General features: G+C 49.8%; 8 protein-coding genes across 8 annotated transcripts, besides 2 other annotated features; 5 read left to right on the plus strand and 3 right to left on the minus strand.

Annotated features, from left to right (window-relative positions):
- Positions 1-525: 525 nt before the first annotated feature.
- On the plus strand, positions 526-2,216 carry N7446_010072 (glutamyl-tRNA(Gln) amidotransferase subunit HER2; the record flags this gene model as incomplete). The annotated part of the gene is made up of 4 exons (XM_058518817.1): positions 526-661; positions 718-1,042; positions 1,097-1,272; positions 1,330-2,216. 4 exons carry the CDS (start codon positions 526-528, stop codon positions 2,214-2,216), a joined length of 1,524 nt encoding a protein of 507 aa, XP_058369605.1.
- A 316-nt stretch (positions 2,217-2,532) lies between these two features.
- Positions 2,533-4,382, minus strand: N7446_010073 (SPRY domain-containing protein; the record flags this gene model as incomplete). Its single annotated transcript, XM_058518818.1, is given in 2 exon segments — positions 2,533-2,751; positions 2,769-4,382. 2 exon segments carry the CDS (start codon positions 4,380-4,382, stop codon positions 2,533-2,535), a joined length of 1,833 nt encoding a protein of 610 aa, XP_058369606.1.
- A 566-nt stretch (positions 4,383-4,948) lies between these two features.
- N7446_010074 (snoRNA-binding rRNA-processing protein ENP1) lies at positions 4,949-7,002 on the plus strand (the record flags this gene model as incomplete). Its single annotated transcript, XM_058518819.1, has 3 exons — positions 4,949-5,395; positions 5,448-5,698; positions 5,746-7,002. Coding segments are annotated over 3 exons (1,566 nt in total), but the record flags the coding sequence as incomplete, so codon positions are not given.
- An 829-nt stretch (positions 7,003-7,831) lies between these two features.
- On the plus strand, positions 7,832-9,368 carry hacA (transcription factor HAC1; the record flags this gene model as incomplete). Its single annotated transcript, XM_058518820.1, has 2 exons — positions 7,832-8,275; positions 8,327-9,368. Exons 1-2 carry the CDS (start codon positions 8,073-8,075, stop codon positions 9,366-9,368), a joined length of 1,245 nt encoding a protein of 414 aa, XP_058369608.1. The 5' UTR covers positions 7,832-8,072.
- Positions 9,369-9,721: 353 nt separating this feature from the next.
- Positions 9,722-10,501, plus strand: N7446_010076 (putative SNF7 family protein Fti1/Did2; the record flags this gene model as incomplete). Its single annotated transcript, XM_058518821.1, has 2 exons — positions 9,722-9,766; positions 9,911-10,501. 2 exons carry the CDS (start codon positions 9,722-9,724, stop codon positions 10,499-10,501), a joined length of 636 nt encoding a protein of 211 aa, XP_058369609.1.
- A 338-nt stretch (positions 10,502-10,839) lies between these two features.
- Positions 10,840-10,933: a sequence feature (Protein overlapping with rRNA (N7446_010077, KAJ6054065.1) was converted to a misc_feature.).
- Positions 10,934-10,945: 12 nt separating this feature from the next.
- Positions 10,946-11,034: a sequence feature (Protein overlapping with rRNA (N7446_010077, KAJ6054065.1) was converted to a misc_feature.).
- Positions 11,035-12,649: 1,615 nt separating this feature from the next.
- Positions 12,650-18,912, minus strand: N7446_010078 (uncharacterized protein; the record flags this gene model as incomplete). The annotated part of the gene is made up of 17 exons (XM_058518823.1): positions 12,650-12,952; positions 13,006-13,039; positions 13,101-13,166; positions 13,221-13,348; positions 13,407-13,448; positions 13,508-13,843; positions 13,908-13,933; positions 13,995-14,618; positions 14,685-15,506; positions 15,557-16,253; positions 16,304-16,366; positions 16,426-16,598; positions 16,649-16,828; positions 16,887-17,448; positions 17,500-17,698; positions 17,752-18,369; positions 18,563-18,912. Coding segments are annotated over 17 exons (5,223 nt in total), but the record flags the coding sequence as incomplete, so codon positions are not given.
- A 1,419-nt stretch (positions 18,913-20,331) lies between these two features.
- On the plus strand, positions 20,332-22,795 carry N7446_010079 (LysM peptidoglycan-binding domain-containing protein; the record flags this gene model as incomplete). Its single annotated transcript, XM_058518824.1, has 8 exons — positions 20,332-20,699; positions 20,754-20,957; positions 21,017-21,495; positions 21,551-21,667; positions 21,721-22,179; positions 22,241-22,305; positions 22,360-22,594; positions 22,662-22,795. The coding sequence occupies 8 exons, from the start codon at positions 20,332-20,334 to the stop codon at positions 22,793-22,795; spliced, it is 2,061 nt and encodes a 686-aa protein (XP_058369612.1).
- A 176-nt stretch (positions 22,796-22,971) lies between these two features.
- Positions 22,972-24,754, minus strand: N7446_010080 (DUF4246 domain-containing protein; the record flags this gene model as incomplete). Its single annotated transcript, XM_058518825.1, has 3 exons — positions 22,972-23,553; positions 23,604-24,509; positions 24,563-24,754. 3 exons carry the CDS (start codon positions 24,752-24,754, stop codon positions 22,972-22,974), a joined length of 1,680 nt encoding a protein of 559 aa, XP_058369613.1.
- Between the last annotated feature and the right edge of the window lie 1,109 nt (positions 24,755-25,863).

Raw genomic sequence — 25,863 nt, forward strand, 5'->3', positions numbered from 1 at the left:
AATGTCTCCTTCTTTCCGGACCCTGGTTGGAACGGGCTCGCAGCGGCAGTATCACGAGTGGGACCAGGAACGGCCGGCGCTCCAGTGAGGTCGCTGCAGGGCTAGGCGCCATGCAACGGCCAAAAAGAGAGTGAAAGTGGCAGTAGGTCACATTGGCTGTGTCCTTAGATACACGTGACGCCAAGACCGTCGCCGGTGAATGGGAGGCTTAAAACGGCCCCCGAAGCGGCCTTTTCTGGCCTGCTATTCACCGTCTCATTGTTATGCGTAGTATATATTTCGAATTAGGCTCTGATTTATAATATAGTCACAGATTCTTAGGTCCTTGATAAATCCAGTCATTTATGGATAACTATAGATAGATGCTTCCCATATATTCTAACTACACATTCCAATATAATTACCTTCTATGACCAAACATGATTTGACTCGAAACCTGTGTAGTCGAGAGCACGGACCAACCAGGGAGATTCGCATTCCCGCGGATCCTCCACTCAACACCACCACTGTCCTCCAAAGGCCTAAATGTCCCTATTGCGCGAAGCTGAGAGATGCGTCGCTAATCAATACGCACACGGAATCAATGCCTTCATAACCCCACTATCGCGCGCGGGGCCATGGCTGGACCGCGTGAAGGAGGCAGATGCGCGCAAGGAATCAGGTAGCTCCCATTGAACTCCGTGCTCTCGACCATCACTGACAGATATATGTGAGTAGGAAAGCCCAAATCTGCCGTCGATGGCCGCTTAATATCTATCAAAGACAATATCTGCACACGCAGCATGCCAACAACATGTGCATCGGGAATTCTGGATAAATTTACGAGCCCATTCAATGCTACCGTCGTTGACGAATTGGAGACCGCGGGTGCTATTATTGCCGGAAAGACAAATTTGGATGAGTTTGGAATGGGATCCAATTCGATCAACTCGTATTTTGGTGCTGTCAAGAACCCGCGTCGAGGTCGAAGCGGGGAGGACCTCTCAGCTGGTGGAAGCTCTGGAGGAAGTGCTGCGTCAGTTGCTGGCGACCAATGCTATGCGTAAGTAGTAGCACACCACGAGAAATTACCTTGGCTGACTGGAACTATATGTAGCTCGCTGGGTACAGACACCGGAGGCTCTGTCAGACTTCCGGCTGCATACACTGGAACAGTGGGCTTCAAGCCGTCATACGGCATGATCTCACGATGGGGAGTGGTAGCGTATGCCAATTCTCTAGACACAGTTGGCATTTTGAGCAAGACCACTGCTAGTGTACGGGATATCTTCGGTATGGTTCCGTTCCTACATAGCACCAAGCCACGGCCCCCTAACAAGACTCTTATAGGTCTCCTCAACAAGCATGACCAGCGTGACCCAACCAATCTGTCCACTCAATCCCGTTCCCGCATTAATGCATACCACCAGACCCCGCGCCTCGCCTCCCGGCTAACATCAGCACCCCTCCGGATCGGCGTACCAATCGAATATAATGTCTCCGAACTAACACCCTCAGTCCGACGTGCGTGGACCCTATCTCTAGCACACCTCCAGAAACAAGGACACACAATCCACCCAGTCTCTCTACCCGCCACAAGACACGCCCTCTCAGCATACTATATCCTAGCACCAGGCGAAGCGTCGTCAAACCTGGCCAAATACGACGGAGTCCGATACGGCACTCGCGCCGAAGGTCCAGACGGCGACGGAAAACCAGATGGATACCTGTACGCCAACACCCGCGGCGAGGGCTTTGGAGCAGAAGTAAAGAGACGAATTGTCCTAGGCACGTTTTCTCTCAGCGCCGACGAAATCGATAACTACTTCATCAAAGCACAGCGGGTTCGTCGCCTAGTTCAACATGACTTCGATTCCGTCTTTGCAGCTAAACATCCGTTGCATGTGACTGCTTCTCAGCATGCGCAGGATGATTCATTGACACACCCTGATGTCGACGTCTTGATCTGTCCTACTGCACCCTCTTCCCCACCGCGACTGTCAGATTTGACAGACCCGAAGAAGAAAGCTTCCCTTGATGCCTATGTCACGGATGTATTCACCGTCCCGGCCAGTCTGGCCGGTTTGCCTGCGGTTTCGGTGCCTGTTACTGTAGCCGGGCAAGGAGATGAGGCAGAGTTAGCTGGCATTCAAGTCGTGGGCCAGTATGGAGATGACGAATTGGTTATGAATGTGGGAGAGATGTTGGAAGGGAAGAGTTTGGATGAGGCTTCATGATATCAACTCAAGTGCTGAGGGATCATCGGCCTTTTTTCGTTACTTTGTCTAGACAGTCGTCTAGGACATGTTTGTATGATTACTCCCAGATCTGTATATTATATCCCATCAAAGGCTTAAATCTTTGGACTCTGATTGAAATTTGGTATCAATGCTATCATGCAGTTCCGAAACGCCTGTATATCATCCTACATGCCTAATAAGCAAATCAATGGCTGTCGCACAGAGGGTCCGAGCTAGGAAGCTCATACCAAGCCCGCTTCGACGCGAATTATGCCATACAATACTCGTCACTTCTCCTCTCCTCTTCAAACCATCAAGTCATATCAACATCCCCATCCCCGTCCCCATCGCCCGTAATCTCCACCGCCAAAGGCGTCCCAGCCGTCCCAACACTAACGCCATCCTCACCAACACCACCAACACCATCCGCAGCAATCGGCGTCTCGCGGTTACTATTAGCCGCGGAGTCCGACGCACCAGCTGTACCAGGGGTATTAGCAGAAACAGAATCAATGGCAGCACCAACACCACCCTTCAAAACCTCCGCACCACCCACAGCTCCAGAAGCCGAGCCTTCTTCAAGCCCCCATCTCCAGCGGGATTATTATTCCCAATAACATCGCCATCAATCCCACCCCAGGTAAACATAGCTTCGACCTCGTCGACGATATCAGCCAGGACGTCTTCGACGATTTGATCATTGAAGCGTTCGCCCATGGGCCGGACGGGGGCTCCGGATTCTGTGGTTGATGGTGGACCTACCCACCACGGCCCCTCGAATCGACATTCCACTGCGCCGCCGCCGTAGCAGCTCACGGCCGGGTAGTAGCCTATCATGCCATCGTCGGCGTTCTCGCGCTCGCCGATGCCGAGGTTGTTTGTGCCATTTGCGAGGCGGCTAGCTGGTGGGAGGAAGGCGTAGAGTTCTTTGAAGGGGGTCCCCATTTCCTTGCCGTTTTTGAAGATTGTGATGCTGGATCCTGGGAGCGTGCGGAGGGTTGGGTCTTCGGCGTTTGTGGGGGATGGACGGCCGAAGGTGGGTGTTTCTTTTAGGTTGAAGGCATAGTCGCGGAGGTGTTTTGTCGAGAAGACGTTTGATTGTTGCCAGCAGAAGTCGGATTTGTAGTGGAAGGGGATTCGGTCGCGGATGATGTTCGTTGCTGTGGGTGGGTGTGAGCGTTGGTTGTCCGTCGCTGGGTCGTATGTTCCTTCGACTATTTTCTTGTGTAGGGATAGAGGTGGTAGCGTGATTAGCATGCCGATTACGTCGCCTTCGTTGATGGCTTCGCCTTTTGGGAAGAAGAATTCGCAGCGCATGCGGTTGACTACTTCGCCGTTTACGTCGCGGATGCCGTAGCCGTAGCAGTCGACTCCGACGTTGACGTCTAGGTCGGCTTCGCGGCGTGCGAATCCGATGCGGACGTGGCCGCGCGGTGAGGTTGTTGATCTGCCGTTTTGAGGTGGGTTTTGGGGGTCGTTGACTATCCCGCTAATTACCCGGGCTTCGTAGTAGTATGTACCTTCTCGGGCACACACATTCGCGCGAGCTGTATGCCATGCATCACTGGTGGTTACCGCAGTAGCGGTCTCGGAGAATGAGATGGCGGCTGGTGAATCCTCGAAACTGAAGCGGGCATGGTATGGGCGGACATCTGTCTGTCGATATTTGATGTGGGGGAAGCCAGGGTCGGCAATGGCGTAGCTGTAGCGGAAACCATTCTTGTTGGTGAGTTTGTCCACGACTTCGTAGAAATCCCAGCTCTGGCCCAGTACGTCGGAGGTCTTCTTGCTCACGTGGTTGAGCTGGCGAGGCTGTGGCGGGTACCTGTCTGTGGCATTTGGCTCGGCGAGAAGCAAAGGTCGGAGGATACGCAGTTTTGAACTGGGGAGGGCAGTGCTTTGTGCAGCCGTGGCGCGTTTCTTGGTAGGAGGAGCATTCTCAGTGTCCAGGCCCTTGGCTTCACGTTTCTTGCGACTGTCCCGTTTGTTGCGCTTTGCTCGGCCGTCACCTTGGACAGATGCGACACTGCCGGGGGCTGGAGATGATCTTGGGTTTAAGTCCGAGAATTGCGCGTTGAGCAATGGTCCGCCATTGGGAGGTAGATTGGGGGAGTTGATGTTTGACGAGGGAGCAGAAGACCCAGGAGCTTGGCCGGATGCCATGGTGAAGAGAGGTATCTATACCTAGTTTGGAGAAGGATAAAGACTGTGGGGTCCTGCTGATATATTGCTTCTGGCAAACGGTAATTCAAAGTAGGACGTTGGCATCTGGGGTCAGAATAGAGTTAGTGAATGGGATAAAGACCAATTCGAGGGGATTCAGAGCCTTGAATACAGTTTCAAGCACATTTTAAGAAGTAGAATCCTCATGTGATCTTACCCAATCTGATAAATCGAGATGGTATCAATATGCTGTCGCCAACAAACTGTTCGCGAGGCGCGTACACGCGGAAATATATAGGAGACCTGCGCCCTCAGAGCTTCTCAATTGAAATCACAAGCTATCCCGGAACCAAACGAGTCTGCTTGGTACGCAGCAAACAGAGACAGCAGTGTACCTTCAGCTGATCTCAATCATGCGCGATGATCCGATCTCCTTGAGTGGAAGGGCGGTCAAAGACAACCGGGCAGAAAAGTGTCGGAGGTTCGGGGCGGTGTGGACACAGGCGGTGAATTGATTGGGGGGCACCGCCTGGCAAAAAAAAAAATATGACCACACAATTTCCGATGTGGGCTTTGATGCGAGGTTTCTAGGCGCTGCTTTCACTCTATCTTTTGGGACATATCAGTCACTAGAAAACACATTCACCATGCCCAAGGCAGGAACTTCCCGAGCCGCTGCTGCGGCTCGCAGACACAACCCTCTCGCCGAAGATATTAGTTCCGCGGGGCACCTTCGGACACAGAGCAGCAAGAAGGGCAAGGGCAAGGCCGGAAACGACGAGGATGGCGAAAATGGACAGGGATACATCGATGCGAAGATGTCGCGGAACATTCTACAGATGGGCCAGGAATTGGCCGACGAAGACGCTGCGGAACAAAAGCTCGCCCAGGGCTCAGCCAAGTCGAACGGCGCATTTGAATTCGATACTCGGTTCGAAGAGGAGGAGCCTTTCTCGGACGACGAGGGCAAGTTTGAAGCCGATGACTGGGTTGATGACGAAGTTGAGGAAGTTGTAAGAGCTTTCAATCTTCCAGTTGATATCGTTTATACTAATATCTCCATAGGAGGTCGATCCCAATGATCTAGATATGTTCAACAAGTTCATGCCTGGCCACGAGGAAGACCCTATATTCCACCCCAGAGACCCCAACGCCAGTGGCCAGACCACAAACCTTGCCGATTTGATTCTAGAGAAGATCGCCGAGCACGAGGCCAAGCAAGCTGGTGAGCACACTGGTGGACCGTTCATTCAAGGTGGTGGATTGCCCGAGGATGCGGTCCAGATCCCCGCCAAGGCCATCGAAGTATACGAGAAGTATGTATTCCAGGTCCCATCAAATAATTCAAGCTAATACTGTTTAGGGTCGCCATGATTCTTCGTCGCTACAAGTCTGGCCCTCTCCCCAAGCCCTTCAAGATCCTCCCCTCAGTACCCAACTGGCAAACCCTCCTGGAGATCACCGAACCCGCAGATTGGACCGGCAATGCCGTCTACGCCGGAACCAGAATCTTCATCTCCTCCAAGCCGCACGTAGCCCAAGAGTTCATCAACATGGTCCTCCTGGAGCGCACCCGCTCCGAGATCCACGAAACCCGCAAGTTGAACGTCCACACCTACAACGCTCTGCGCAAGGCGCTGTACAAGCCCGCCTGCTTCTTCAAAGGACTCCTCTTCCCCCTCGTCGCAAGCGGCACCTGCACCCTGCGCGAAGCCCACATTGTCTCATCAGTGATTGCCCGCGTCTCCGTCCCAGTGCTACACTCCGCAGCGGCTCTGCTGCGCATGTGCGACCTCGCTGCGGAGCAGTCAATGACATCGCTCGAAAGCACCGGCGCCGTCAACATGTTCATCCGAGTCTTCCTGGAGAAGAAGTACGCACTGCCATACAAGGTCATCGACGCGGTGGTCTTCCACTTCATGCGTTTCCGCGCAGTCGACCCTTCCGAAGCCATGAATGACGGACCCAACGGCCTTAACTCCAAGGGCTACAAGCTACCCGTGCTGTGGCACCAGTCTCTGCTGGTCTTCGCCCAGCGTTACCGTAACGACATCACCGAGGATCAGCGTGAGGCTCTTCTCGATCTGCTGCTCGTCCGTGGGCACAAGGACATCGGACCCGAGGTCAGGCGTGAATTGCTTGCTGGCCGAGGACGTGGTGTTGTCGTTCCTGATCCTGAGATGCAGAATGCTCTCGATGCCGGCGACGATACGATGGATGTTACCATGTAGATGTAGATCGATCGACGGATTTTTCACCAAGCCCTGCATGTATTCGCTTACGATTTGGCCATGAGCACTGTTTCTATGGGATGGCGTTTCATCTTTTACTGTTTTCTTTTCTCTTTTTGCCACGGATGGTCTGCATATAATTCCCCTGGTGTCAGGTTTCCAAAAAATGGGATGAATATAAGCCGAACTATGAAGGACTCGATTCTCTGAATATACTAGTAGCACTACGAAATAGACTACTGCTTCAAGTATACATGTATCATCAAAAGAAATAACGTTAACCCACTAGTTCAATGTCTATACACATGCACACACATGCACATACACATTCAATAGAATAGGAGTGACTCCTATTCCAATCTGAGACGAGCAGAGGGGCGCAATACCACAATAACCTCCAGGTCGTTTCAGCCCCTTCCCCTTCCCCTCCCCTCCACACCTTCCGCAACGTTCCAGACAATTCGATGTAATCCCAGAGATATAGGGCGCCCACTCCATTTCCACCAATCCGATCAGCCCCTGCATAGTCCGTGTACAGTACCGTTGCAATTTTCAATGAACAATGGACATTCCAACTCAGGGGCGGAGAATTAGATTGGCGTGCTCAGGCTACTGATTGGTTTTGGCATGGGACATTCTCCGTGATCGCCTCGCTTCAGCTGGATTGGGCCCACTTAGGGGCTGTTCGAGACTGTGAGACTGCGGGTACGGAGGACGGAGTCCGTAGTGTGCTGCACATGTAAGTTAGAGGGGGCTGATGTGATATCGGGGGTATCGTTGCATTTTCGTCTGTGGGACGTTGATGTATAAAGTTACTATTGTACTATAGAGGGGGGCTCTGATGAGTCGATTGGATGTGTTTATTTGCCGAGTCATTGATTTTACAGTTGTACAAAGTATTGGACCCCAATGTAATGCATATGGGGGCTACTACATAGGGGCCATAGAGCCAACACCTTGGGGGCACTCGTATATTGGGGGGCCTGGCCTCTATAGATAGTAACAGGGGCTGAGTATGGCCGTACGGGTACGTATGCCATGTAGTAAGGAGAAGGCGAATGTTTCGGGTGTGACAATGTGATTGGCTGGAATTCAGCCGGAACCATGGAATGCAGGGGCGCAGGGGGAAATGATGCGTAATTTACACCAAATGGGTACTTCCCCTATCATAGTGTAATGTATGCGCCACCTTGTACCTGCAGTCCCCTTTGTCCCCCCCTTCAGACCACGCTGGCCTCTACTTAAGTCTGCCACTCTGCCACTCTTCCACCTTCTGCAAACAGACAGTTGTCCTTTCCATTCTCTCTCTTCTTGCTGACTCACCTCTGACTCAATTTCCCCGGAGTCTGGATCTCCGGTGCCGTGATGACAGCGTGGCCTTGACTAGGTTAATCTCATCTTACCCCTCAAGTGTCTTCATCTGAACACAACCTCGCATCCGGCACCGGTATCCAATATCATGGCCGACACTATCAACCCGTTGGACACTTTGCCAACATCTCCTGATCCCGAAATGTACACAATCTCCCCCGCAGATACATCACTGGACTCGCCAGAGCCAGAGGATGACATCAAGGAGGAAGAGGACGAGAAGAAGCCAGCAAAGAAGAGAAAGTCTTGGGGACAAGAACTCCCAACCCCAAAGACAAATCTCCCTCCTCGGTATGTGTGCCCTCCATTCGCCCACTCGCGAATCATCACTAACAGAACCAGCAAACGCGCTAAGACAGATGATGAGAAAGAGCAGCGTCGGATAGAACGGGTCCTCCGGAACCGCGCGGCCGCTCAAACATCACGCGAACGCAAGAGACTGGAGATGGAGAAGCTCGAGACCGAGAAGATCCGCATGGAACAACAGAATCAGTTCCTTATTCAGCGGCTATCACAGATGGAGACCGAGAACAACCGCCTCAGTCAACAGGTGGCTCAACTCTCCGCTGAGGTCCGCGGATCTCGTAGCGCCACTCCCAAAGCCAGCTCTCCCGCCATCGAATCTCCCACCCTCACGCCCACCCTCTTCAAGCAGGAAGGCGACGAACTCCCCATGGAACGAATCCCCTTCCCCACCCCCTCTGTGACCGACTACTCCCCCACCCTCAAGCCTTCCACTCTGGCTGAAGCCTCCGACGCGACACAACATCCTGCAGCGGTGTTGTGTGACCTGCAGTGTCCGTCGGAGGTCTCGAAGGAGCTGGAAGCGCCCTCCCTCTCTTCGACCTTTCCGAAGAACCTTCAACTGCAAATGACGTTGCAGCTCCTCTTTCTGACGATGACTTCCGCCGCCTGTTCAACGGTGATTCACCCGCTGAGCCAAATTCTTCTTTCCCTGAAGACGGGTTTGCCTTTGATGTTCTCGACGGCGGAGATCTATCAGCATTTCCCTTTGATTCTATGGTTGATTTCGACCCCGAGTCTGTCGTCCTCGAAGGCGTCCAGTCGTCCGGTGTTTCGGATGAGACTGCTCACCAGACTACTTGCTTGCAGCCCAGCCTTGGCGCGTCCACTTCGCGATGCGACGGGCAGAGCATTGCAGCTAGCGGTTAGTGAGCATTTCTCCCCGACCTGGTCGGCTGGCGCCCCGGAGGCTCGACCGAGTTGGGAGTTGTTGTTGACCATGGCCTGGGCAATCGATAGTCTCGGTCTGTCGCAACAGGGTAGTACTTTGAAATCCGGTCGGCGACGTATTAACGGAAAGCATCGAGTTTCACGGAGTTCCAGGAGTTCTCGCAGATTATCTCTGCTGAGCAAACGCTGAGGGTTTTTGGCTGTATACTAGTTTTTAGCAAATTTGACTGGCTCACTTTGCCTACTTTTTTTACTTAAATCTTGTAGACTGATCTGGTGCTGACAAGGTATAGCCGTGATGGCCGAAGCAACCTGCTGCCTAACCTATAAACAACTTATTCTACACTGAATGGACTCTACATCTCAATCGAGTAAACCGGCAATTCGACCGATGTAGACTGGTCTGCGACCAAAATAAACCGACGCTAAAAATGCACTGAATGCGGTCAGTGACGTTTGCCACGCGCTATCTCCAACCCTCTTTCATATCTCCAACTCCATCCTTCTCTCTCTCTCTCTCATACATCCAATCCAACCGCCATCATGGTTCGCAAAGACCCCATCTTCGAAGCCCGCACAAATGTCAAGGTAAGCAACCTCCGTCCCACCTGGGCACTCCGATCCCACTCCCACTCCCCGCACTCCCTCCACCCAACAACGAACATACACAACCACCCCGAAACACCGCAAACAGCCTCATCAACCTCAAATCAAATACTAACACTAAAATAGCTCCACTCAAACCGCTTAAAAAAAGAAGCCATCCGCGCCGAATCAACCTACAAATCCGAAAAAGCAAAAGCAGACAAAGCGATGAAAAACCATGAATTCCAAATCGCCCGAATCCACGCCGCATCAGCAATCCGCGAAAAACGCCGTCAAGTAACACTAAAATCCGAAGCGGCCCGCGCAGACGTAATAATCAACGAACTAAAAGCCGCCCAAAGCACGCGCGACACATCACGCACGTTGGCGCTTGCATCGCGTGGTCTGGACGCTGCGTCGCGCAGTGTTAACCTTGAACAGCTGGTCGGGCATGCGAATAATTTCCTGGCGCGCAGTGAGGATTTCAAGATTGCTAGTTCTGCTATTGAGGATGTTGCGCAAGGTGTTAGTATGCAGGAGTATGGAGCTGAGGGGGAGACGGAGGTTGATCGGCTTATGGAGCAGCTTGCTGATGATGCTGGCGTTGATATGAGGCGGAATCTTGAGGAGAGTCAGGTTCCTAAGGAGGAGGTGAAGGTTCCCGAGAGGCAGGGGGTTGATGCTGAGGCGGAGGATGGGCTTGGGGCGAGATTGAGGGCTTTGAGAGCTGCTAATTAATCCTTGGTTTCATTTCCTTGTCTTTTGTCTTGTGTGGCTGGTGCTACGACGAAGTTACGTCTTGCTTTTGCACTTGGGCTGAGTGCTCTTTTTCTCTCGTCTTGTTCTCGATTTTGTTCTGTTCAGTCCCGCTGTTTCATACTTCTAAGCGTTGAATATATGTATACATGAACCGGTGCCTCCGTATGATATTCCAAAGTTGATATCCAAGTGAATGCGAAGTGTCAAGGATGCTACCTCCCTTGCTTAGCACCTATCTATCAACCATTACCCCCAGACATTGATCGCAAAGGTTGGACCTTTGCTGGTTGGGTGGTAGGGGGAAAATAGTGCCCTATATGATCCTCTACAAAGTAAGAACAAGTACATACGACCATAGGGTGTGGAGAACAGGGCTTCCCGTCCGCTCAGCCGTACTTAAGCCACACGCCGGTAAGTTAGTAGTTAGGTGGGTGACCACTAGCGAATCCTTACTGTTGTATGTTTTTTGCTTTTGTTTGCCTTTTACATATCTATCGTACAATCTACCGTAGCATTGGTTTTGTTTTATAGCACACCGACGAGGACCACATTTTGAAGTCTATAGAGGCCAAGCAAGCCCTTTATCAAAGTCCAGCGTTATTGATGTTTTTGATTGACCTGGATAAAGGGCATCAAACTATATCTATTATGGCAACCTAGATTCCTACTTAAGCAAGTAAACTAGAGGCCTAGATTTTGTTTGTCTACAAACGGATCTTTTGAATTCCAGTCCGTCTTAGCTTGTACAGGAGACGGCGGCGGACTAGTTCAACGAAAGTGGAGATCTAATAGGAATAATCGGCTATAATATCACGAATTGCCTATAGTGCCCCCGCTAAGTTCTATTTAAAAAGGCGCTAATTTCTTTATATAAGGATCTGAAACTAGATCGGGTTCAATAGTGAGACACTAAGGTCTTCCGAGGTGTTACGGCCCCTGCAGCCGCAACCTACAAATGGGCCATCGAGAGCCAACCAACAAACCGTGTCAGCAAAGTCACGTGCACATACCACGATTAATCATGACCATTCCATCGTGTGCGAACGCTATAGTGTAAATGCGAGAATAGATAGAGACGCAGTCACATCTAGACGTCTTAGGGATTCTAACTGCATAGGGCAGTCCCTGTCCTAAGAAAGACCACGGCTTAGCACGCACCTACGCGACGGGGTCGCCCTGCGGACCGCGCCGTCCTAAGCTTACAGATATCCTACAAGAAGCCACGACTCTATCAATACTATCGAACGTATCGTAAGACACTAACGATCCTAGAAACGGTACTGTCTTAAGACATAACCTGTATACCCTCAGGCGGCCTCAGGCACCTGGCAGTGCCACGCTGTCCGCATTAGCGTGAACTATTCGTCGAGTGCTGAAGTAAAAGTATGCGTAGACCACTCTTAATAAGGGAGGTTCGAATTGTGGTAGAATACTATGAGGAGAAGCAGAAACAATAAACCTATGTTCAACAGAAAAAGTGTCAAGATCTCGATGTATGTGACCACTTGAGATATCGACACGGGTATTGTATTGCCCTTATGCTCACTATTCCGATTTACGGGTCCATTGTAGCGGCATAAGCCATGCAATCGGACCATATATAGATACGGTCCCATGCAATCTCCATAAGATGAGTAGTCAGTTAGTTCACCATTGCCCACTAAGGCTAGCTAGGCGCAGCGTTGACACTAGCCCAACATCTAGCTAGCTAGAAACGCTAGGCGGAAAGTACACGAGTGTTTCTGTTTGACATCATGCCAAACAGTGGTGATTCCATTGCCATCTCCATTTACACCATATCAGATTTTAGATGAGCGGGATAGCATGGTTTTGCTACATGACCCAAAGCGATTCGTTACCCGTCCTTCTACCGTGCGTTTCTATAAAATCCTCTATGTCGCCTGAGTATGGTCGACGTTCTTTACTTCACCACTGCCTTCCTACCCTTTTCACCACTGGACCCCAATCACCTAGGAGAGCAATACCTAGCAAGTATACCTAGATACCACTGCTGATATTCAACAACCTTGGAAGAATGGATGTATGTATAAAATCAACTGTTATTCAAAGAATACAGCGCACTCCGGACGCCGGCAGCCACGCAATTCTCTCTGTATATAATTTACATGATGGGACTCCCTTCGAGTCTTTCAAATCCCAGTTGATGCTCCATGGCGGAAGGCTGTTGACTGCTTTTTCCATGTTCTCAAACATCTCCACAATATCTTTGTTCGACTGGATGCCCTTTGCGTTTTGAGTGCCTGATGCCGAATTCCAACTACGCAGTGTTGAAGCCCACTCCTTAACGAACTTTCGACTCTTTTGCTCCACGACCGCGTGTCGATCCTTGATATAGGCGCGCCATTCATCTGCAAAGTCCTGTCCTCGGTAAGGGGCTTTTGGATCCACATATCCCTGGATCCCACCGATCTGAAGATAATTAGCGGTTTGTCTTCGTACTCTTTCCGAAGTTGAAGTCTCACGTTCTGTTGTAAGAGAGTGTCCTCCGCTTGCTCCCTGCCAGCTGAAGTTAGTATTCGGCCTTGTGTGACCGGTGTCGTGTGGATGGAACTCGTACATGTTATGGGCAACCCGATTGACTTGCTTTACCAGAATCTTTTGGACTTCGGGAGTTCCAAGGTATCTGCTTTATCAGTATCCTCTTGATATAACTCCTGGGATCAGGATCAGCACCTACTTGTAGAAGTAAATATGGGCCTTGACATATTTCAATGCTGAACCCCAGTCAGGCTGCTTTTTGTCTTCAGCCTTCTTAATGATCCTATTCAAACTTGCTTTGTGGGTTTCCTCGTTTCCTCCAAAGTACTTCAACTCGTCAGTTGAATGCTGCCAATGGGAACAATGGAATGTGTTAGAAACTTACATTTGCTTTCACTGCAGAGTTGATGTATGCAGGAAGAAGCACCTGGGTAGATTTCGCATGTCAGCCAGGATTCTCAAGCAATCCAAGGTTGAGAAACCTACAAACTCTTCAGAATTTATCCACTTCCTTCCATCTTTCCCAGGATAAGCCGAGGCAACAAATTTGTGGGCACTCCAGGCCTTCTTATCATCATCGTTCTTCGCCCACCAAACCTTCATGTAATCACACATATTGATGACTCCCGAATATCCCTGGCGGGGGTCATTAAACTCGAGTGCATATGGATTGGAGTTAGAGTCGCTATCGGCATCACCCATCTCGACATCACCGTCGTCGTCGGCCTCGCCCATTTCGGTATCACCGTCGTCATCAGAGTCACTATCATCAGAAAGAACATTGGATCGCTTGATCGTCATATATCTGAAGAATTGAGGAAGCTATGATGGGTTAGTTTGGATGGAAACGGCGTGAATGTCGGAGGCAAGATCAAGCAATACATACCACCTGGGCTTCAAGAACGTGCTCGGCTGAGAGATGGGTGAGAATCTGGCTATTCCAAAACATAATTAACAGATTGGCAGGACTTACCATCGTATCGTGGCTTGCTTTTCCCTGGCTCTTTGGGAGTGGTGACGATTCCAAAGTCGAAGTTGTTGCAGTCATCAGGTTTGATCCCATCATATGACACGACATTGGACGCGCCGAATTTTCTAACCAAGTCCCCGGAGGATGGGAAAGTTGGAAAGTTGATTTGTAACCCATTGGTTGTGAAGCCCTCGTATTGTGTGGCATCTTTCCTGGTGTCCTGCTTGCAATAGTCCATTGGTTCTTTTTCACTCCGTTTGTACAGCATTTTGGTTTGCAAAGACGACATATCACAGTCAGGATCCGGGTCATCAGACGAATCATCGCGCCCTGGGCATGAAATGTGTGAGGTTGACCATGCGCACTGGCGTTTGGATTCCTTCGGTGCATCCAATGCGCGGCTCTCCAACTTGGTGGAATTGGGCAATGTCATAAAGCCAGCATGCTCCGATCGTCCCGCCAGCGAGGAGAATGGGATACAATCATGATAGACCTGTCTCATCGTAGGGGAGTTGAAGGTATACTCATTCTTGCCCCACGCTTCAATGCCACTCTTAACACTCAGCTCGGCTTCAACCTCTGCCTTCAATGTCAGATCTATGCCTGCGCAAGATGTACCGGCAGTTGCTGGACATGATGTTAGGTAATCGAATTCTTCCAAAAAAACAAATTGGGAAGAAAAAAGCAACTTACCGGCAACACCAAAGTCGAAATCGGCCGTTGTTGACAACTTGATGTTGGTACTTGCCAGGTCTCCCTTCTTTGGGATGTAAAGACCAATGTCGACTCCAATGCTTGGTTTGACGGAGAACGCAATATTTCCACCGGCGTTAGCCTTGATCTCGCCAACGGTACCGACGGGCCCCATCTTGGAATCTGTGTCAAAACTACCGGATTCAACGGGCATATCGGCCAACGTGTCTGGCAGGAAGTACCAGTATCTTGGGTGATAGAGACTGATACCGACCTGGGCATCGGCAGAGATCCCTACATCAGCCTGAACCCGAGCCTCGAGTTCGAAGTAAGGATTGACCTTGAAGATACCTTTGATGAAATAGTTTGCACCAAAGCTGTCAAAGCTGCCAAGTGGCACGTAGCCGCTTGAGAAATGCATCTTCGCCCAAGCTTCAAAGTCGACTCCCATCGTGGCATTGAAATCCTCTTGATTGAAGAATGTAAATGCCTCCGTGAATCCAAAGTTCTTCAATGTGCCGATGAGAGACATGCCCATGTCCATGGTCGTGTCAAGTGTTCCGAACACGTTCGCTTTAACGGTGGCATTGGCGTTTCCACAGCTGGCAGATGCACCAAGCAGACACTCGTTGTACTCATAGTGCTTTTTCAAGCCAACCTTTTCCTTGCCATCCTTGTCTGTCTTGAGCAGATTCTGGAACTTTTTCAACCAGGAGTGCGGGTCCTTTTCGGCCCACCAGCGGCGATCGTAATGCCTCCAATTGCTGGCGTCACGTTTCGAGGGTGAGTCATGAGGATCGGCTACCAGACTCTTCCAGTATCCTTCATACAGTTAGCAGATTGAACGAGAAGCTTGAGCAATAGGAAGCTACCTGGATGCGTGGACATATCCGCTCGGAAGTGAATTTCTTCTCCATCCCGCCGAAGCAAGTCAAAATTGTAGTCGTAGTGGAAGTCGTAAATTGCTGCTCCAGCACCAGCGCGCTTGGAAAGGTGCTCGGGTATAGAGCCGCTGTGCGACCTTTCAAAGCTCACAGCACGCACCCATTCATCGGGCCCGCAGTGACTAGGAAGACGAACGACAGTTCCTTCCACGCCTCCTTTGAGGATATGCTCACAGTTGCTGTCCGAGGAATCATCAAGGCAGACAGCCTTTGCATGCTGTGTAGTGAAGTCGTCTACATGGGTGTTCGGGCAATCAAACAGCTGGAGATGCGACCCGTCTCTCTTGGAGAAACTCTGAACATCTTCCGGTTCACCAACCATGACCATCCAAGAGAAGCTGCTCTTGTTAGGATCAGTCCCCTCCCCTTCTTCGTCTGCACCGACTTCATCCGGACTGTTTTGAATGACTTCACTGAAATCGACGTCTAGGTCACTACTAAAGTCCTTGCCACCAGGGAACAGATTTTCCAATGGCACGGGAATGAACGGTGAGCCACCATGGACAGGAGGATCACAACAGAAGGATGCTTTATCTCCGTTTGCACATCCTATGAAGGGAGTTTTGTCCTTGTCTGCTCCATCCTTTGCGTGAAGTCCGGCCCATCTAGTCAGCTCAATTTGGCCCTAAAGACATGTTAGGAAATCAGCGACTTAGCAGAATGATATCAGCTTACCGTTGGACACGCATTGTTGTGGCAGGTCAGGGCCTCTCCATGCCATCCACAGTTGCTATATTTCTAGAGCGGTGTCAGAAAAAAATTATTCATATCACATCCACTGCGGTTTCACAACTCACGGGTTTGTCAGGGCAACACAGCTTCTGTTCTGTACCTGAGAGAGAAGTACCATACTGGAGGGTACTCGCAACCCACGTGAGCTCTTGGGGTCTATTACTTGGACAATCTTTTCCTTCATCCGCGAGCTTGCAGTTTTGTATCGCTTTTTGTCCATTTGTTGCGGGGCAACAATCTGAGAAGCGTCAGGATCAAAATATAGCTTCATCTTGGAAGGGAACCCACAAGCTTTCTTGCCTCCACAGTCACAGAAGAATCCTTTTTGGAAGTCACCGTCTCCACTGTCATCGAGAACCATTGTAACCTCTCCGGGCTCGCAGCTTGAGGTGCAAATGCCGCCGTTGTCAATTTCTCCTCTCCAGTGGCACGTAGACGAGTCAGGTGCTGTAGGAGCAGGACAACAGACTGCGTGATACTTCTGTCAGCAAGTCCTTCGGCATATTTAGGAATCGGTAGAACAAACAGGAACGCTGAGTATGACTTTTGCCAGCCCATGTGTGTTCGTCGTCGCTGTCCTCGGCACATCCCTTGTTATTCTTCTGATTAAGATGGGTCATCGTCGTGTCCCCGGACTTGCATTTCTTGCCACAATCAGTCACATAGCACTTGTTAAGATCAAATGCACCATATCCATCTTGTGTCAAGGGCGTAGAAACAATATTTTTGCCCAGCACTGCCTTGAGAGCGTGCATGTTGTCATCGTCTTGATCCAAAGCCCAAACAAAGATACCACCAAGGCCGCGGTCATTTGCGAGATCGATCTTTCTCTGGAATGTCACAGAGTCATCAAAGGATAGCCAGTTATTACCTTTATCACCATAGTTGAAATAGTAGACTGCAGCTTTTTCGTCGTAAGTGACTCCGGATCCAACAGACAAGCCTGCATTGTCCATTTCCATCAGAATTTCCGTGTAGGACAGGATGCCTTCAGTATGAGTGCACTCTCCCTTCGGGCCCGGGCCCTTAAAGTCGCATCCTGGTTTATTGCAGATTGAACTCTCCAACTCAAATGTTCGACCATAGAACTATTCAATCAGCCGGATCCACCTTTTGAAGATTTGAATTGGTAAACTCACAGCAAGACCAAGATTAATCTTGCTCGGTGTGACATCGTTGCGCCAAAAGAGATCCAAGGACAGGTTGATCTCGGTGAGGTTTGTGTGAGAGTAAACATGGCTGCCAATAGGATTGTCGCCATCCCAAGTTCCGTGAAGATCATAAGACATCAAGTTGAATGAATCAAGGTGTTCCTCTAGGGCTTTGAGGTCAAACCATCTGATGATGCGTTAGCTCCTGTGAGCAATATATGGTGGATATGAGACACTCACCGCAGATACCAATAGGATGTGGGGACCGTAATGGAGATTCCAAAGTTCTTACCACCGCCATGGACCGAGAAGAATCTCTTGATTCTCTGGAGCATCAAAGGGTAGTTACTTTTGTCCTTCGGATCGCCACCGCGATCGTCCGCACTGGGGTACTCCCAGTCGAAATCAACACCGTCGAAGCCATAATTGTTCATGAACTCAAGTAGCCCCTTGGCAAGCATCTTTGTCTTCGCCGTGGAAGCAGCGATATCGGAAAACAGATGGGGATACTGATCGGGGTCGTTGAAGGCCCAGCCTCCCAAGCTGATCCAAACCTTGAGATCGGGATTCCTGGTCTTTGTGTCGGCGAGACGGGTATATAATAAGTCAGGAACGTGCTCCATGTCTGCAATAGTGAAGTCCTTTGGGTCTATGTAGAGAAAGGCGATGTTCAACTGGTTGAGGTTTTCGACGGGAATCATCTCTGGAAGCATGATTCCGGAATCACCACAACCTCCTCCACTGTCTGCCTTCCACATTTCATAATATCCAATCACATTCTGACGCACGTCTTTGACCCCAGAGGCAGGTCGATCGACCTTCCCACAATTGGATTGACAACCTTGAAAAGTTAGAGATCTCATCCGATCCATCAAGGAATAGCTAGTCTACCTTCGCCGCAAAACTCCGCGGTGGTTCCTATTTTGGTCACATTAGTGGGCTGTGATAAACAGTAATAAAACGTTTATTAGATAATTCGTACCACAAAACCCAAATTCACTGGCACAAGAAGTGAGTATGAGACAAAAGACAGCGGATGTAGTTTTCATACCTGCAGCAAACGTTCAATGGACAAGTAGTACCGTTGACCTTCGCATATTGACCACACTCTGCTTTGGCATCACAGTTAGACCGACAGCCATCGCCGCAATATACCGGGCCAAAGCCGCAGACGTTGTTTTGGCCGCAGCAGGCTCCGTTATCACATTCTCTATGTGAAGAACATGTATGTTCTTGATCAGAGGAATCATCACGGCGAAGGTGAATAGGCTTTGCTTTGGATACTGGTGCATTTTCGGACCGATGATGCAGAGCCTCATGTCTATGATGCCCGTGTAGCCCCGAGACGGAAGCCCCGAAGGACGACAACAGCAGAAACGCTGTTACGGGAAAATAGCGCATTCTGATCCTCCTATCCTTGATGAGAGAAAATGAGAAATCGCAGGCCCCGTGGTCGGTATACCAAAGGACTCCTCTTTTGTGCACAGGGGAAATGAGACTATGTACTCCGTATCCCGAGACAACTCGCTTAGAAGGCGGGTCATGTTTACATGGACTCTGTAACTTAGCATTACATGGTGGTCTACTCCGTATGCTGGTTTAGCATTTACAAGACTTGTCTCCACTTTGGGCTACCAAAGCTTATAGATCAGCAGAAGTTACATTTGTTCCGAGGCTAGCAGTATCGGCTGTTTCGGAAGTGGGTTCAAAGTGGATGTTTCCCTTTCAGGATATCCACAGGTTATTTTCAGCCGCAGATATCCAGCTAATATTCAAAAAATCCAGATAAATCTTGGATATTCCAAGTACAAAGTAGTCGTCTGGGAACACAAAACATGTGGTTTGTGAACTTAGCAGGCCGAGGCTCGGGTTTTCACTTATTTTTCATGTTAGACTATTCAGTACATTCTAATAGCAGAGTTTGAAGTGGATATTGTGCTTTTACGTAGGATGTAACAGAAGTCACCCACAGCGGGGTCTGCATGTTGGGGTCCAAATCTGCAATCTGCTAGACCTTTGAGAAAATGCATCGAAGAACGGACTTCGGCATCGAGACGGTCAACGTCCTGGGGTTGAATACGCTAGATTCAGATAGACCCCCACAATCGCAGATTGAACACGAAGAGGGCTTATCCACAGCTATTTCACATTTACCGCTGGTATCTACTGTAAGCCGAGTACACACAACATAGGAGTAGACCGACTGAGTAAGTTTAAAACTCGGCACCATCGGGGTCTCGCAAAAGAATTTCAGATTCAACTTGAGTACTACCGGAGGGGATGAACCCGACAGCAGATCATTGAACGGGTTCATCGGTTCGGGGAAACCCTGGCCCCACTAGGATCCGGATTCTCCACCAGGGGGCCAACACGCGGAGCCTCTCTCTCCACTTTTGCACTCGGCATCGTCTGCAATTGTACTAAACGATCTGTGGTCTACATAGCCCCTGAAATGAGGCATTTTTAGATGTTTCGGGAGACCGAAATCTATGTTGGTGGATTCAACTCTATACCAATATACACTGTACGTTGTGACCTTGACATATACGTCAATACGAGTGAGGCTAGTAAAGGCGTACGAGAGTATCTGGATTGAAATTGAGATAGTCAAGCCCCACAGCCAGCTGGACGAAGACTAGTGACCGTATACTAAAAAATTCTACTCCTAGCGTTTCAATGCGGGCCCGCCTGTTTAGGCACCCTGAGTGAAGCTATGCCAGAGTGATCCAGTTCACTCCCAGGTTTGGATGATTAGCACCCCTGTGCTTTCTGTAATCACTTCTAAATCCTTGTGCAAATCCATTCAGGATAGTTCTGGGAATGACAAGGCTCCTCGCAGTCGCTGGGATTCTGCCTAGCTTGGTAGTCTCCCAAAGTATCCAGCTGTTCACGCAGGAGAACTTGTCTGTTTCGCCGGAATGCAAGACTGCGTTCACGGGAAACCTCTCTTGCAGCGCGCTTGAGACTGGTGACACTATGTACCAATTCCAAAATAACATGTCCACCGCATTGCTGGATTCAATGTGTGCTGAAGGTTGCGATTCTTCCATTGATGACTACCGTCAGAGTGTGCTCCAACATTGCTCCAACGATTCAATGGAATTTGGTAGTCAAACTACCATGTATAGACCGATTGCAATCGCCGACTACTATTTCACCAATCGTGAGCAACGGTGCTTGAAGGATACGTGGGTTACCCTCATTCCAACGGAATTTCCCTTCCACTAATTTACCAAAAATAGTGATGGGAAGTATTGCTATCAGAAGATCATGTCCGAGTCAACTGGCGGACCCTGCAGTGACTGCATCTTGAAGTTGCCTCAGGTCAAACTCAGCAACCCTTTCTTCTACAACCGCGGAGAGGCATCTAGGTACGCGTCTCGCACCTCTAGCTGCAGCGTGACTTCTCTCCCCATTACAACTGCCTCTCCGGTAGTCGTCAGCAGGTATGATACACTACTCTGTTAACATGGAACTTTCATACGAGACCATGCTAACAAAATAGTACTTCCGCGGCGGCTTCGTCTGCAGTTCCTACCTGCACAGGTCGTGTGGTTCCTGTCGAATCTGGAGACCGCACTGATTCTGTGGCAAGAGCTCAAAATATTAGCACATGGCAGCTGCTGAGCCACAATGGAATACCTGGAGGCAACAAGGCGTTCAGTTCGGATGCAAAGCTTTGCATCACGGGCACATGTCAGACTCATTTGATGACTGCGAATGATACCTGTGTCAGCCTTTCTCAACGATACGGCATCTCAATCACTCAGCTCCGTACATGGAACCCGACCTTGAACGGACGTTGCAGCAACATTGATGTCCTCGAAGGCCACTATATCTGCGTTACCAATCCAGGCCTTTTCACAACGCCTCACCGCGATACCAAAGGAGGCTCTGCAACAACGGCCACGACTGCCGCTGCGGTACCCTCGGATGTCGCCCCTGGAACGAATGTCGACTGTGGAAAGTATTATGAAGTTCAGAGTAATATCCCAATGTCTCATTTTCAGCTTCAGTTTGGGATGCTGACATGCTCTAGGTGGCGATGAGTGCGCCAAGATTGCTCTGGGGAACGAGATAGCATTGAAAGACTTCATGTTTCTAAATTCTGACCTGAACGCAAATTGTACCAATTTGATACCCGGCTCGAGTTACTGTGAGTTCACAATTTCATGATGAATTCTATTTTCCTAACAATCATTACTATAGGCGTCCAGCCTGTCGGTGTTATCTCGAAGTATCCTGACTATACAACCACATCTGGGGCCTCTACCACGACGCCGCCACCAAAGATGACTGCTGCATGGACGCCGTGGGATCAGCTTCCAATTGTGACAAGCATGAGGAAGGATTTTCCCCCAGAGGAAACACAGGCTCCCCTTGCAAATGGCACAAGGAAGGACTGCGAGGAATATAAGGAAAACACGTATGGAGAGGTCGGTTGCTGGGCCCTTGATTTGCAAGCCCGTATGACGGATTTCGTGACGTGGAACCCCTCCCTCTTTTGGTGGAATTGCACCCTTAGCAACGCTACGCGTTACTGCACAATGCTTGGTGATGGCTTCAAGTACGACGAGGATGCTCACTATCATCAACATGCCCAAAGACCCGAAAACGCAGATTTCAACTCGACCGATGACTGTTGGAAATGGCACAATGTTACAAAAGGTAAACTTTTTGTTCGGAAACAACGGACGGTTGAGTTGAAGAGCTGACATAGATGTCTCAGGTGAAACTTGCCAGACCATACGAGAAGACGCCGATATTGGCATGGATGCATTCTTTGGTTGGAACGTATGTTCCCTTTTGCTCTTCTCAGTTGCTCGCTTCCCACTGACTTCCTGCTAGCCCAGCATTCGTCAGAACTGCACTGGCCTCCAAGTCTCTGTGTCATACTGCGTCTCTGGTGACGGGTTTGATGACACCGAATATGCGAGTGCGAGTGCGAGTGTCAGTCCGACGCATATTTCTACTGCCTCTCCGACACCTACTAGCACCTGCCCCGCTGGGAGTGTTACTGCGCCAGGGCAAACACAGAGTGGTATTCCATGTAAATGCAACAAATATGTAAAATCCCAGAAGGGTAAGTCATCTTTGTCGCAGATCGTGACACCTCTTATTTTATTGGCGCTGGCTGACATTCCTTCAAGGCAAGTACTGTGAGGACATGGCGGATGCAAACGATATCACCCTCAAGCAGTTCCTCAAGTGGAACCCAGCTGTGGGAGACAGCTGTAGCAACCTCTGGCCGGACTATTACTACTGTGTTGGTGTCAGCACCTAGGTTTCACCAGAATCATGTCCGACAATTTGGAGCATTGTGCTCTTCCTACTTTCGACTCAATGTCATCTGACGCAGGTTAGTATACATCGTTAGGTTTGGATGTTTAGATGTTTGGATATTTGGATATCTGGGTATTGGTTATGTTACATTTTTCAGCCAAATGGGTTCTGTGCTCATCACGCGAGACCAATGGATGCATCCTCGAACAAAGCATCCTTCTGTTTGGCCATCATCCTTCGTTCTTTCAGAAGCCTCACTCTTTGCCGCTTCGCCTCTTCCAAATCAATGGTATCATCTGCTTGTTCTCTCACCATGTCGCGTAGTTCAACAGGGAGTTTTGCCAATGCTCGCTCCATCACCTTTTGTCTCTCCTTCCACCAAGTGTCTCTCTGTGGGGGCACGTTTGCAGAAGAGATGATGCGTATGTGCGGATCTACCAAGTAGAAGACCAGCAATTTGCGGTGACCTGGCTTGGATGGGTCAACCAGGGAAAATGGAGACATGCTGCGTTGTAGTGTGTGAGGGAAAGTGATCAGACGGCCTTCGTGGGTCGAGATTTCTCCCAGTTCTTGAGTGAGGGAGGTTACGTCCCACGCATTGGTGAATCCGTAGATAGGCTCAAGCCATTCATGGTGATATTGGGGATAGTCTGTCAATCGGATTTCATTTGGAAGCGAGCGTTGGCGGAATGCGATTTTATGCTCTGTCACATTTTCACTGTCATAGCAGTACAAAGCTGTCGCACAGATATGTTCATTCTGGGGAAATTAGCTTCAGAGGTCAACCCGACCTGGAGAATAGAACTCACCAATTGCCCATCTAGGCACCACGGCTCACCCTTATAAGAAGGGATTTCAGGAGTCAACTCAATGTTGGTCATTTTGACAATCACTTGCAATCCCTGTGAGAATTCCTGGCACAGATCGACACGATCCTCATCCACTTCAGGGGGTGTGAATTCCCCAGGCTCCGGAAGTATGACGGTGCAAGCGTCCTCATGCTGGCCAACCACCTCATAATCCCCCTCGAGAAATTGAACTTCATTGCACTGGATTCTCGCCCACTTGTTTTGTACATATGTCAACGTTGAGTTCCAAAGTGGTAACGTCCGAGTCAGAACATCCTCGATGGTTTCATACAGTCCCCGGTTCTCCCAAGGGGGAAGATTGTTGATGTAAGAAGTGATGTGGCATCTTTCGTCTGCACCAAACGCCACGTCGGATGGCAGCCATTGAAATAGTCGACTGTATGGTTTCCCCTTTTTCCAACGTTCTGGCCAGGATGTATCAAATGCTTGGTCATATGCCTGTTCCTCTGGTGGGATTGGAAGAAGGACTCCTTGCCCCTTATCCAGGCAATCGTCAACGCCGATTGTCTGGTCTGGAAGAATGCGCGTACGCCCGTAGATAACAGGACATATTGAGGGATCCACAGGGTTGACGATCTTTTTCTTGCTTTCGGGTGGGCAGTTCTTGTTCCCTCCGGCTGGCTCCAGCGAGCGAGACGCCTCTTTCAAGGCCTTTGTGGTGGAGGCTGGTATCGCAGAATCCGACTTGAACACGCCTGGATCCAGGGCGAAGGTGTACCCGGTCTTCAGCAGATTTTCAGCTTTCCACTGGAGTTCCTTGATGATCCAGCTTGTCATTTTTGGGGTGACATCTTCACCGCCCGCGGTTTGTTGCAGCAGTTCCTTCAGAGCCCCATCGTCAAATATCTACCGAGAGTGAGCTCAAGTTTCTCCGTAGTCATTGAAACACCCTGGCATACCTTGGAGTGCCAGTCTGGTCTTTCCGTGAATGCATTGATGATTCGCATCATCACGATATCCCGATGTACATTGAGGCGACCGACATCCATGCCCAAGTCCTCGCACTGAAGTGCGGAAGGAAACACCCGCCGTGGAGCAAAGTTCAGGGGCAACGAAAACCCCGGAAGTCCGGGGGCTTTTTGCGAAGCCATTCCAAGGTTGGGCTGAGACTCGCACCACGTAGCTGAAATAAGGAGGGGAAAATGTCTGAAAACCAGGTGATTCAGCCCCACATAACTAACCGGACTATAATGATGTCAATGTTCCTAACATCGGACATTGTACGACATAGTTATTCGAATCCATATTACCTCCCCCTATAAAGGATTACTATTCCTTTATTTCTTTGAAGTAAGGGGTATCGTGAGGAAATTTAATCTTATAAAGCTCTTTGACTTAGTTAGAGCAATAGGCTAGTGCCCACCTAGTTCGGTGGGGTTGGTACTTAAACCAATCTAAGTATATATAGTCGGCTTCGAAGAACTTTTTAAGGGAGAAGACCTATTTCCGATATTTGTCGTTGTCTCTTACCTTGTAGATTAACGGATAAGGTGTGGCTCGCGGCTTCTTGATACCGCGACGGCGTAGTGTGAATAGGGCCTATTGGTTAGACTCCTAATCCGTCGGTTATGGCGGTCGGAAATCATGAAGCTTAAATAGCGTATCGGGGTAATTTGTCTACGTAGTGGCTTCTTCGCCGAAGGCAACCGACGGCTAGGTCACCTCTAACTAAGACGTACTTATTGGCGTCGACGCCCTTATAGATATATTGCTAGGTGCCACGAATAAGGCATTGCTAGGTATATATATCGGAGGTCGTATCTTAATAGGCTGGTTAAACTAACCCTATTCCCGTCGGAGTTATTCTATAACTCTAGCTCTCCTTAGATTATACGCTTCTCTTTCTAATTGTTCGAGCTCTCTTATCTCTTATTTGGTGATAGCACCTTAAGCCATAGGTTTAGGGGCGGTCGGCTCGGTCGGCGGGAATGGCCTAGTCGGTTCCTAGATCGATTCCATGGTTAGGGGTTCGACGGTGTAACGGCGTGGCTGATCCACGGGTTCAATTGTGCGTACTGAGTAGTATATGTATCGGTCCCAGGCATGTCAGCCTGACGGCTGACATAGTGGTCTTTTGGCCTAGTTGGTGAGACGTGTATTGACCTGGGTGCACTCCATTACAATATAATTGTAACGGAATCCTCAGAAGCCATGCACAGATCTCTCGCACTCCCAGAGGATCGACACCATATAGGTGTCG

The sequence above is a fragment of the Penicillium canescens genome (assembly GCF_028828765.1).
Source record: "Penicillium canescens strain IBT 15451 chromosome Unknown utg000006l_segment0_segment0, whole genome shotgun sequence".
NCBI lineage: Eukaryota > Fungi > Ascomycota > Eurotiomycetes > Eurotiales > Aspergillaceae > Penicillium > Penicillium canescens.